This window comes from Felis catus, chromosome E3 (assembly GCF_018350175.1).
Source record: "Felis catus isolate Fca126 chromosome E3, F.catus_Fca126_mat1.0, whole genome shotgun sequence".
NCBI lineage: Eukaryota > Metazoa > Chordata > Mammalia > Carnivora > Felidae > Felis > Felis catus.
Window position 1 is genome coordinate 24657080 of NC_058383.1, and position 12963 is coordinate 24670042.

The window sequence follows — 12963 nt, forward strand, 5'->3', positions numbered from 1 at the left end:
CCACTCGAATGTGTGCTTTCTTTCCACCCCCCCCTCAAAAATAAATAAACAGTAGGGGTGCCTGGGTGGCTCACTCCGTTAAGTGTCCAACTTCATCTCAGGTCATGATCTCACAGTTGGTGGGCTCAAGCCCTGCATCGGGCTCTGTGCTGACGGCTCAGAGCCTGGAGCCTGCTTCAGATTCTGTGTCTCCCTCTCTCTCTGCCCCCCCTCTGCTCATGCTCTCTCTCTCTCTCTCTCTCTCTCTCTCTCTCTCAAAAATAAATAAACATTAAAAAATTTTAAAAAATAGTTGGGCTCCTTTAAAAAAATTAAAAAATTAAAAATAAATATTAAAAAAAGACAAAAGTACATCCTGGCTCCCATAGGAACTTGTGCTCTTGATACCAGAATAGACCTATAAGTAGCTATAAAGAAATCCACCTTCCTTCACAAACATAAAACCCAAAGCCTGCAAGGGTATCCCCTGGAGGAAAATTTGCTGATAAGGGTGTGGTGGCAGGACCTTGCACTATGACTCTGTGCCTGAGATTTACCTTTACTTGGGTTCACTTTTGGGTGCCCTCGAGCTCTGCCATGCTGACTTCAGTGAGGGAAAACCACTGCGCCTTTGATGTTATATTTTTAATTGTTATATTTAATATAGTGCTATCAAAAGCTTGTTTATAGCTGAGACCAACCGTAATGTTCAAACTGAACTTTGCTAAACGCCTGGAAAAGTCCATAGAGAGAGCCTCAGAAATCTAGATGGTCTGGCTTAAGGTAAAACAGCATCTGCAGGGCTCAAATTACTCAAAAAGTAAATAGACCCTTACTCTGCCCTTAATGAGCCACCCATATCCTCCTCCTTCACATTTAGACCCCTCCGAGACCAAGAGAAGCTGAGGCCTCCTGCCCCCAACCTCCTGTTTCTTGTCTGTAGACCTGTGTCTTCCTGGAATGGTTGGAATTGGAAATGAGCCTGCATATGTGTGTCCACACACGCATATACACACAGATGCGTTTCCTCCTTGAAGACTAGTGTGTTGTCCATTAACTACCAAATACCAGGTGGCACCCACATACTATGGAATCTGGACCAGCTAGAAAATGCGTCATGGGCTTGGCGAGATGGATTTGATGTGGCTTCCAAAGAATTACCTAATTATTTTTGTAGAAATCTGAGTGTAGAAACCTGAGTCTCAGAGAATGATATTAATGATGGGGGTGGAGTATGCCAAAGCAGTATGTATGGGATAATCACAATTTTCAAAAATATATTTATTTGTAATAGCTGTAATAAATTGAATACTTTCTGTGTGCTATATATTGTGCTAAATGTTTTATAAGCATTATTAACCACAACCTTGTAAGATGGGTACTGCAATTATCTCTGCTTCTCGACAGATGAGAAACTGCTGGGATTGGAACCCAGGACTGTCTTATGCCAAAGTGCTTGCCCTGAACCACCTTTATGTAATGCCTTTCGTGTATGTACACACACACACACACACACACACACACACACACACAACCACACACATGAAGAAGATGCCTAAATGTTCACAGTTACCTTTGATGGAATTATTGGTGATTGTATTGGTTTTTTCTTTCAGTTTATTTTTACTTCCTAATTTCTAATGTGGTGAATAAGTACTATTTTTGTGGCAAACATAATACCAAAAAGGCCTGATCTCATCCCAATGTGAGCATTGGTTTCAGCAACCCTGCATCTAAGCAGAGTTTCTTGGCCGGAAGAATCCTCTGTTTTAGGTTAATGACCAAGTTCATTATGACCTTCCTTGAGCTCAACTTCTTCCTGTTGGTTGTCCACAGGGGAATGTAATTACGGGGGCAGAGTGACTGATGACAAAGACAGGCGTCTCCTGCTATCCCTTCTGTCCACGTTCTACTGTAAGGAAATTGAGCAGGACCATTATTCCCTCGCTCCTGGAGACACTTACTACATTCCTCCTCATGGCTCCTACCAGGTGAGGGGCTTGGCAGTCTCCATGTGGCTAGGGGCTGCGGCATAGCCAAGGAGAGCCAGGGGTAGCTTTGGGCTTCCTGACTTGGGACCATAAGTTATTTCCAATATTCCAAAAAGCCTCTAAGAGAGACATTATTATTATTGAATGAAAACTGGGTATTTGATAGACAAGATCTTTTCAAAATGTGGGGCCCATCTTGGGGAGTTAAGGGGAAGGATGGTTAAAATGAAGCCTTGGTAGTAACCTGGTTGCAAATTGCTACTTGAAAACAAAGGTTCAGAAAGTGGCTAAAGGGGAAGGACAGAAAAACTGGATGGGAGAATGAGAACAGGAAGAAGAAAAAAGGAAATCTGTAAGAGCTTTAAGAGGGATTTCTTTTATTAAACACCTGTTATATGCCAAGGCCTATTACTTTGTAAGTTCACTTATCTTCCCATTTACAGATAAGGAAACTGGGGGTCAAGGTTACACAGTTAGTTTTCAGTAGAGCTAGGATCCAAACCCAGTTCAGTCTGACTGTAAAGCCAGAACTGCAGGGGGAGCAGGGAGAAGCTAGGGGTGGGAGGGGAGATACTCAGTCCTTCTGCCTTCATACTCACTCCCCAGAAGACTGTATGAGGAACAGCTTGGGGTGTGTTCACCGTGTGTGTGTGTGTGTGTGTGTGTGTGTGTGTGTGTGTGTGTGGTTGGTTGGTGTGGGGGGTGGTGGGCAGATGTGGCCTGTGCTACCAATCCAATGTGATTCTTGCTTGGGTTGGGTACAGCTAAGCCCTGAGTGATCTCTGGGACCCCAGAGGACCTGGGTTTGTGTCAACTGAACATTTCCTTTCCAGTCCTATATCGAGTATCTTAGGAACCTACCCATCACAACCCACCCAGAAGTCTTTGGCCTCCATGAGAATGCTGACATCACCAAGGACAACCAGGAAACCAACCAGCTGTTTCAAGGAGTGCTGCTGACCCTCCCTAGGCAGTCAGGAGGGAGTGGCAAGTCCCCTCAGGTAATTGGGCTTTGGGTGGGAGACGTAATTCCATTCACAGACATTTGTCCGTCTGGTGGTCATGCAGGATTGTGGGTGATAACCTAGAAGGCCGACGATCGGAGGCTTGGCAGACTCCATGGGGCATGGGTGCTCTGGTCTTCCTGCTGAGAGTCCTTAAATACAGAGCTGGAAGAGCAGCAGTGTTTCCGGATTGTCAGCTGCTCCTATATAACCCTCAGGAGTCATTGCTCTACCCATATGTCATCTATACTACATTTACATAATATTTAAAACAAAATCTCTTAAGAACATTTCTTTTAAACACTGCATATCATGCGACTCTTGATCTGGGGGTCATGGGTTAAAGCCTTACATTGGGTGTAGAGATTACTTAAAAAATAAAATATTTTAAAAAGCTCTGCACATCAGTACCATAAATGGAAACCCAATGTCACTTACATAAAGTCACAACAGCCACAAAAAGAAAATGAAAACTAAACGGTTATTAGGTTCTTCGCAGATTATGTTGCTGAGGCCCTGCTGGCTGCTTGTGAAAAGAGGAGGATCAGCCAGTGTTACAGAGCGTTTAGTTAGCACTGATCTGAGACTTTGTCCTTGAGAAGAATGAAAAGAGAAAGGCAGCTGAAACTTGGAAAGAGAATGACTTTATCACCATGTGATTCAACATGATGTGTTCCATGTCCTGGAAACACCTAGAAACAGCTTGGGTGCCTCTTGCAGTCCATGCTTTATGAGGCACAGACCTGGTCCACCATCCTCAGTCTACAGATGGGGGTGAAATAGCCCAGTGGGAGGAAGAGACCTGCTTCAAAGCATTCATCAACTCAGAGGCAGAGCCAGATCCAGGACTGCCATCTCCTGACTCCACCACACCCTCTTCTTTCCTATCCTTCCCTTCCCTTCTCCATCTTCTTAGCTACTCCATGTTCAAGCCCTCTCAGCTGTGGGTTTCTCTTGATTTGGCTCATAGTGCCATAAATGATAATAGGTATAAAGATAGAGCAGCCTGCTTGGTTTCAGTTTAGGGATGGAAATTCCCCTCACTGTGAGAAGCGGGAAGGAAGTGTGTGTTCCAAGCCTTTCAGATCCACAGGATGGCAGAGCTGTGTGTCTCTCCCACACCCAGGTCCTACTCCTTGCTCCTCTAGGCCTGTCCCCTCCCCTACTTGGCCAACCCCATTGCCCTGGGCTATTCTTGCTCGATGCTGAGGAATGGCTTACCACTTTTCCAGGTGTCCTATACGGTCACTGGCACTGAGCAAGAGTCCCATCTGTACCATGAGCTGGTTATGAGGGGCTGGCTGAGAGAGCTGTGGGAGATGCTCTCCTAGGAGGAGTTTGGCTGGGTTCAGCACTGCCTGAGGCTACCTATCCAGCCGTCAGAACCTTGCTTCGGGTGTAAGAATAGGGCTCTTATTGCTTAGGTTTTTTTACCTTCTGGGCCAAGAGGTGATGCCTTCAAGAAGACTGGTAGAGAGGTAAGTGACCTCCTTGCCCCTAGGCAGAATTGGCTTTTGTAGGAGAGTTCCCAGGAAGGTCCTGTAGGCTGTGATTAAAAAGACCAATGCTCACTGCTTCAGGTTTACCCAGACAAAGCCACAGTGCACAGGCCTTGTTTCTCATTCACCTCTCTACATCTGTACTTTAAGGAAGTCATTGAGGAGCTGGCTCAGGACATACTCTCCAAGCTTCCCAAAGACTTTGACCTGGAAGTGGTCGTGAAGTTGTACCCTGTGGTCTATGAGGAATCCATGAACACTGTCCTAAGGCAGGAGCTCATCAGATTCAACAGGTGGGCTAGATGGTCTTACTTGGATCCTTGGAGTGGGAGTGTAGGGGTATGATCTCATGGGCAGTAACTGACATGTGCACTTGATAAGTGGTTTGCCCCACCTATGGGGAGGGCTGTGAATAGGACCATCCCAGCATGTGTTGACCCAAGTTTAACTCAATTTTTCTAGTCATTCTCTTCCACTCATTGATAGTACACCTGTAAAATCAGCTTAAAACCAATACCAAGCAGACTCATAGTAAAAGTAATTATCAGAGCCACTTTTCTTGAGCCCTTAGTGCCAGGTATAGCTCCAAGCACCATGTATGTGTTTGTATTCAAACCATATAATAGTCTTTTGAAATAGGAACAGTTACTAATCCCTCTGCCCCCATTTTAAAGGTGAGAAAACAGACCCAGAAGAGTTATACAACTTGCACAAGGTCATACAGTAATTCAGTGACAGAATGGAGTTTGAACCCAGGCTGTCTGATTCCAGAGCCCATACACTTACCCAATATGTGAAATCAGGGCGAATATAGAAAAGGGTGGAGAGAAGTTTATCCCATTGCCCCTACCACACAGGTAGAGAAGGGGTGTGATGGGCTGGCCATGGAGCTAAGGGTCTCTGGCCCTCCTTACTTCTCTAGTTACTACAGCAGAGAACCCAATAGATCATCTTGATTTGACTTCTAAATAAAACTGAAAGGGTTCTCAAAGACCATATATACCAAATGAGAAAACTCATCACTTCTGTCTTCAAGTCAAAGGTTCTCACTGCTCCCAGCTCTCCATCTGTTACTGTCTCCATTTTGCCTCATTGATCATTGCTTAGTTTTAGGGACATCCCTAAACTCTGAAGTACTAAAGAACTGGAAGAATGTCATCTAAGTATTCCTTGCCTTCTCAGTGTTAGGATTAGAATCAACTCTAGAGTCAACAGACAGTTGACCATATGGGGGAATGAAGCAAAGTATAGGGTGTGAGCTAAGGATGCAGCAGCACTGCTGTGAGTCAGATACTTTGCATGATGGGATGTAGTTGTCATTCATCCAGATGCCAAGCCTAATGGCTTTGCTCTTCTGCCATCCATCCTCTCCTAAGGTCACAGGAACTCTTCCTTAGTGGTTGTAGGGGCCTTCACTAGCCTTTACCACTGGTCATTGTAATAGAAGAGAACAGGGTAATAGCAATCTTATTTTCCAATGACGGTCAGGATTAATCACATTGAGTAATCTACCCCCACATCCTCACCAATCACTTTTTTTTGGCCTGTTCACCATGTGGTATGAGAATATCAAAATGATTAGGTGACAGTTCAGTTTCCAGTTCAGGGGAATCATTACTGTGTCTTCTGAGGCAAACGTTACTTCCTAAAACCTTGAAACTAGCAGAGCACATAGTTAAAAAAAAAATAGAAAAACTCTTACAAGTAAGTCTTTAGGTGTAATAGCCAAAGGTCTGTGGAATAATCCTTCAGATAGTAACTTTGCCCCTTGACTCTTTAGCCAAGCACATGAACCAAAGTTCTGACCCTTAAATTCCTCTTAATATGAATATTAAGTGATTACACGTCTAGGAATCCCTTTCTTGCATATGATCATTCTCATATCCACTTGGCTGGGATTCCAAAAATTGCTAGAGATGACAAGTTATTTCTGGTGGCATATTCTTTGGCATTCTCAGGTGAATTCCCTCTGGGCTTAGCTAGGCCTCAAAACGTAGAGGCCAGAGAGAGAGGCAGACAATCTTGGCATCTCCCAGGCTGCCTTTTCTCAGGCATGGACCTCATAATCTATGAAAAGAACTTTGGCAATATGGATCAAACCCCTTCAAATTGTATTACCTTTTGACCTAGAAGTTCTACCTTTCATAGGAAAATCATTATAAGTTTCCACAAAGATTGATATGGATGGATGTTCCTAGCAATGTTGTTAACAGTGATAACAAACCTAGAAATAACATGTTTCAGCAATAGGGAAATGGTTAAATAAAATGAAATACCTTGTAGTCATTAAAAAAGGATGATTTAGGTCTCTATTGAATTGGAAAGATGCTCCCTATACGCTGAGAGAAAAACAGATTACAAAAAAGTAATATAGTTAATACCATTAAAAATAATTTATGTTTACATATAGAAAAATTTGGAAAGATAAACATCAAAGTTATCTTTAGGTGGTGAGATACCAGGTGATTTCATTTTTTTCTCATCTTTATAATTTTTCCATCATGAATGTATATTACTTGTCTGACCTTTCAAAGAGGGGAAAAGTGAAAGGAGACCTGAGTCAGGGTATTTGGGTAGGGTAAAGCTGGAGAAGCTGGCTGAGCCAGCTCCTTTGTTCTTGCAGGCTGACCAAGGTCGTTCGCAGAAGCCTCATTGATCTTGGCCGAGCCATCAAAGGACAGGTCCTGATGTCCTCAGAGCTGGAGGATGTCTTCAGTAGCGTGATTGTGGGTAAAGTGCCAGCCATGTGGATGGCCAAATCCTACCCATCCCTAAAGCCCCTGGGGGGCTATGTGGCTGACCTGCTGGCCCGCCTGGCCTTCTTCCAGGTACCTGGGAGTCAGGGCAGCTGGGCACCTGGCACACGCATTCAGGTAGAGAGGACATTCTGAAATGGATTGAGCACCTACTGGAAACAGTCTTGCCAGAATTGAGGGCAGGAGTCGGAACTAGAATAAATGTCACAAACTAGTGGCTCATGGGCCAGATTTGACTAATAGATATATTTGGTTTGGCTGCCTGGTAATTAAAAAAAATTTTTTTAAGTTTATTTATTTTGAGAGAGAGAGTGTGTGTGCATGTGTGAGCGTGTGCAGAGAAGGGGCAGAGAGAGAGAGGGGGAGAGAGAATCTCAAGCAGACTCCATGCTCAGTGCAGAGCCTGATGCGGGGCTTGTTCCCATGACTGTGAGATCATTACATGAGCTGAAATCAGGAGTCAGATGCTTAACTGACTGAGCCACCCAGGTGCCCCTAATTTAAAATTTTTTGAGATAGCATGTAAACATTGAATTATTACACATAACAATCCAGATGTTTGTCCTGCAAAAAAAGGAAGAGCTGAAACAATGAGCCTGCATTCCTGCATGGCAACTATTATGAGATGAGTGGCTGTTGCTCAGTTTAGGCAAGGCACATAGTTTCCACCATTACATTCCCTGCCAGTGTCTATTATACCCCGACACCAGCTTGCACCTGTGCTTTTCTTAAAGTAGAAATATATGTTTGTACCTTCATTTCAAAAGTGGGGGAAAAAAGTGGGAAAATACAAACTAAACTGAGAGGGCTACCTGTTTTGAGAAAAAAGAGAAAAAACATCTTTCTTAACGGAACTCATTTACATTACCTGCCTTTGAACTATCTTTGATGTGCTGTTGATTTTGAATTTTTATTTCTGTGACTCTCCAGGAATGGATTGACCACGGGCCCCCTGTGGTCTTTTGGATCTCTGGATTTTACTTCACACAGTCATTTTTGACCGGTGTTTCTCAGAATTATGCCCGGAAATACACCATCCCCATTGACCACATCGGATTTGAGTTTGAGGTAGACATACTTTGGGTTAGGCCAGCTCAAGGGACCAACCAGAGAAAGTAATGTTGCCTGTTTTTTAATGAGTCCAAACATTTGGATGTGTTAAGGCCCAAATGCTTCTGAGATGGTACAAGTGAAGTATTTAGTATGACTTAAAAATAGCTCCAAAATTTATTCCAGACAGAATCAGAGAATTCCCAAGGCTTTGTTGCTGTGTATACATAAAGAATATTTCCAGAGAAAAACTCTGCCACCATTATACCAAGAAAAATTAAAGCATACTTCCCTATTGTTTATTCATCATGCTGGACTCTTCATTTGGAAAGATGTTAATGGTCTTGGGTAGTGCTTTCCTTGGAGTGAAGTCAAAGTAATGACCAATAATCAAGTATCACCTTTGTCCATATATGGAGAGAAAAGAGTAAGATCATCTTGTCCAGAGGTTGCAGACTGGTTGATAGGTCTTAATTTAGTTTATGAATGAACTTGATAATCTTCGAAGGCAACATGAAGCTGAAATTAATGCAATAAGGTAACAAAATAACTGGGATAAATATTGGAAAATAGATAAATCCATCTTTTTTGATGTTGAAATGATTGTATACCTAGAAACCCTAAAGACTCTAAAACTACACCTGTCAGAATACTGATAGATAATAGGTATCAGAATACTGATATGGTGATTGGATACTCAGATACTGGTTAAATATACAAAAACCAACAGCCTTTCCTATTCTAGCAATAAGTACTTAGGAGTAAAAATGAGAAAAATATTCTATTCACAACAACAGAAAGAGAATTTGAATGATTTTAAATGGAGCTTGTCTTCTCTCCACCACTCTTTATTCTCCTACACCTGGACCATTTTCTGCACTCACCTTAAGGAATTTGACTTTACTACCTCTGAATTTAAACAGTGGTGTGCTGGAGCTGGCTCATATCAACTCACCAGACCCGGATGGAGCTGGTTATTACATAGTTTTAATAGCCTGAAACATGTACACAATAGAAATTGACAAAAACTGCAAATCAAGGCTTTATTTCTCCCTGCCAGACAGCTGTTTTACCAGCATGCATCTGAATCTTACCTCTCACTTTATGGATCCAGGTCCCAATTGTGCAAGGTCACTAAGCTAGTTACAGTTAATGTGATCCCCCAGCTCCTACTTTAGTGCATTCTCTATGCCTACCATATAGGAGCACAGCATGCTGACTAGGAATCAGACCTGGTTCATTTGTGAAGGCAGGAGTATTATCACAGAAGCCACAGTGTCCTGGGAAATGTATATTGGGAAAGGCAGACATTGCAACAGATTTTCTGATCTCTTGATGCTGCCCCATTTAGGGAAATTGCAGGTAATGGAACTTACAGCTCTCTCTCTTCCAGGTAACCACACAAGAAACAGTCATGGAGAGTAACCCAGAAGATGGGGCCTACATAAAAGGACTCTTTTTAGAAGGTGCCCGCTGGGACAGGGAAACAGTGCAGATTGAGGAGTCTTTCCCCAAAATTCTCTATGATCCACTGCCCATTATTTGGCTGAAACCTGGGGAAAGTGCAATGTTTCCACATCAGAACATTTATGTATGTCCAGTCTACAAAACAAGTGCCCGAAGAGGCATCCTCTCCACCACAGGCCACTCCACCAACTATGTCCTCTCCATTGAACTCCCAACAGACAGGCCCCAGAAGCACTGGATAAACCGAGGGGTAGCCTCTCTGTGCCAGCTGGATAATTGATGGCATCCATCTCAATGCAGAAAATAAAAGGCATCTCATTCTCAACCACAACCTAGCTTTCCTTTCATAAGAGACACATGGTATGATGATGATGGCGGCAGTTATATTAATAGAGCACTTGCTACGAGTCAGTATTTCAGAGCAGCCCTATAAAGTAGGTTATTATTATCCTCATTTTATGGCCACAGAAACCATGATACAGAGAAGGTAAGTAAGATCTCCCAAATCAGATAGCTACTAAAATAGTGGAGCCTGGATTTGAACACAGATGATGGGACTCTTCAACCTAGACCTTTAGCCATTTGGCTAAACTCCTTTGTGTTTTATTTCCTGTTGTTTTGCTGTAACTTCCACTGAACTTTAATTGCTGCTTTCCTAGTGCTGTTTCCTAGCACTAACATCACAGCCTCTCAGGTTCAAAAAGGCTTGAGCCACTGTGCTGACAGCTCAGGGCCTGGAGCCTGCTTCAGATTCTGTGTCTTCCTCTCTTTCTGCCCCTCTCCCACTCTGTCTCTCTCTCTAATAATAATAATAATAATAAAAACATTAAAAAAAAAACCCAACTAGTTCAAGGTTTCACAACTCATCAGTGATAGAAATGGAACCCAAATACTTCTCTACTAGCCTGCGACAAATGGGCAGAAATTTCAGGAAGGAGACATGAGAAAACCAGCATTTGTTGCATGCCTACTATGTGCCATGGGTTGTGACAAGATATCCTTTAGATATCTTGTTTTTTCCTATGTGGTGGGTACCATTGTCTCTCCCTCTGGAGATTATGTAACTTGCCTAAGATCATCCAGCTCTTTGACATTGCAGAGCCAAGGTCTGTCTGGCTCTAGAACCCATGCATTTTTCACTGCCACATGCTGCCTCCCTGCCAATGACTTGGCTATGTTATGATGTAGAATCTTAAATGTGTAGCTCCAACAACCATGTCCAAAAAATTTCTAGTTTATCACTTTCCTGTTTTCCCCCAGCGCCAGCTAAAAGAGAATCCTAAGGAATATAAAAATCAAATTCTTTATATATTACTTCTCGACTAACTCTTTCATTTAGCTCTTTGGCTCTAAGTGACTTCAGGGCATTCCAGTGGTCAGTTCATAGTTGAGCAAAGACATAAGGCTGTTTGAGGGTCTTTTTTTTTTTTAGAACAGTTTCCGAATGTATTTTTTTAAATATATGAAATTTGTTGTCAAATACAGTTTCTGAATGTATTTTTTTAATATATGAAATTTATTGTCAAATTGTCAAAGTGCTCATCCCAAAAGATGCCCTCAATACCCATCACCCACCCTCTCCTCCCTCCCACCCTCCATCAGCCCTCAGTTTGTTCTCATTTTTTAAGAGCTGTTTGAGGGTCTTAATGTGTCTTTCGGTTTCTCTGCCTCTTCACTAGAAGAAAGGTCCTCAGGGTTTTTTATTTTTCCTGAATGTGGGAAGCTTCAGAGAACCAAACATACATACTCCAGAAATCTCTTCATGGAAACATGGAGTTGATAAAATTCTGATTAAGAACCCTAAATTAGGGGTGCCTGGGTGGCTCGGTTGGTTAAGCGTCCAACTTTGGCTCAGGTCATGATCTCACGGTTCATGGGTTCGAGCCCCATGTCAAGCTCTCTGCTGTCTGCTTAGGGCCTGGAGCCTGCTTCGAATTCTGTCTCCCTCTTTCTGCTCCTCTCCCTCTTGTGCTCTGTCTCTCTCTCTCTCAAAAAACAAACAAACATTAAAAAATTTAAAAAGAACCCTAAATGCTGAGATCAGCAGAAATATCTGAGAGATCTGAGACATTAAGTGCAAAAGGGGAGTTCTCCAAATCTTGCCAGGAGGCAATAAAGAGGAGCAGTCTCTTCCAACTCAAAGCAGGTAGCTTAATAGTTATTTTTTCGAGAAAGACAGTTTTTTAATTTTTACTTTTTCCAATGAGGGAAAGAAAATCAGAATGAAGAGAGAGCTGAAACTGCATTATCATTCCAAGTAAGATTGTTGGTCATGTGAGATGGAAAGATGGTCAGGATCCCAACTGCCTGAATCTTGGACTGGTTAGGCTAAGTTGTATTGTTAAGTTTTAAGGCAGTGAGGGGGTTGCTAAGAGAACAATTGGATTTTAATTAGTTGTCTAACTCCCAGATTCAGCAACAAAAAGCTGAAGGAGGCAGGGACTGACTGTTTCATTCCTCAGGGGTCAAGGGACAGAATGTTTCTGTATGATGGATTAAATTTTTGTAATTTAAAAAATTTCCTCCACTTTGAAAAGAAACAGTGCCCTAAATTTGAGGTCATTTTCTACTGGGGCCAATGGGGTATTTAATGTTTCCCCCTGGGAAAGAGCTGTATGTTCTTTCAGAAATCCTGGTAAGTTAGAGGCTGGAGTCTTGGGGCAGAGATGGCCAGCGATCAGTTTGGTGAGAAGCTGCAGTTCCTGCCAATAAATAGTGCAGCAGATGACATCAGACAAACATTGTCACCAAGCTAGTCATTTCTCTTTAAAAATCTAGCTGTTGGGTAAAGAATTTTCAGTCCTTGTCAGTATTGGAAGAAAATTTCATTGAAAGAGGGGATGTAGGGAAGATAGGTTTGGCCTTTAGAAGAACGAAGATGGAGATTTTATAGTCTTGGAGAGAAAATGGGAGAAATAAAAGCTATTATAAACATTGTTCATATGAAAGTTTTGCTAGTAAATTGGTAATTATGTTACTGTGTAATAGGACATGCACCTTTGCAAAGGAGGCTAGTCATATAAAATTCAGTTAGGTAAGATTCCTGGCACATAGAAGATACTCAGGAGGCTAGCTAGCAATTAGATCAACTTCCATTTTGGAAGAGGCTGGGTGGGAAGGTTGGTTTCTTCACTCAACAGAGTTAAAGACAAAAACTGCACAGTCAAAATCACCTTGAGTTACTTAGAAAAGGACGAGGACAGAGATAGGCAAGTCA

At 42.5% G+C, this 12963-nt stretch overlaps 1 protein-coding gene across 6 annotated transcripts in view; it reads left to right on the forward strand.

Moving 5' to 3' along the window:
- The window catches only part of DNAH3 (dynein axonemal heavy chain 3), a 169477-nt gene extending 159406 nt beyond the window's left edge, over window positions 1–10071 (forward strand). For 4 of the 6 annotated variants that reach the window (XM_045048191.1, XM_019820825.3, XM_045048190.1 and 1 more), the window contains 6 exons: window positions 1816–1970; window positions 2804–2971; window positions 4624–4766; window positions 7097–7301; window positions 8160–8297; window positions 9673–10071. In XM_045048191.1, the coding sequence (XP_044904126.1) occupies window positions 1816–1970; window positions 2804–2971; window positions 4624–4766; window positions 7097–7301; window positions 8160–8297; window positions 9673–10026 (1163 nt within the window). In that variant the 3' untranslated portion in view covers window positions 10027–10071. Of the gene's footprint in view, window positions 1–1815; window positions 1971–2803; window positions 2972–4623; window positions 4767–7096; window positions 7302–8159; window positions 8298–9672 lie in introns of those variants that run through there. The other 2 variants (XM_045048192.1, XR_002150558.3) reach the window with 2 other exon arrangements.
- Window positions 10072–12963: the final 2892 nt, after the last annotated feature.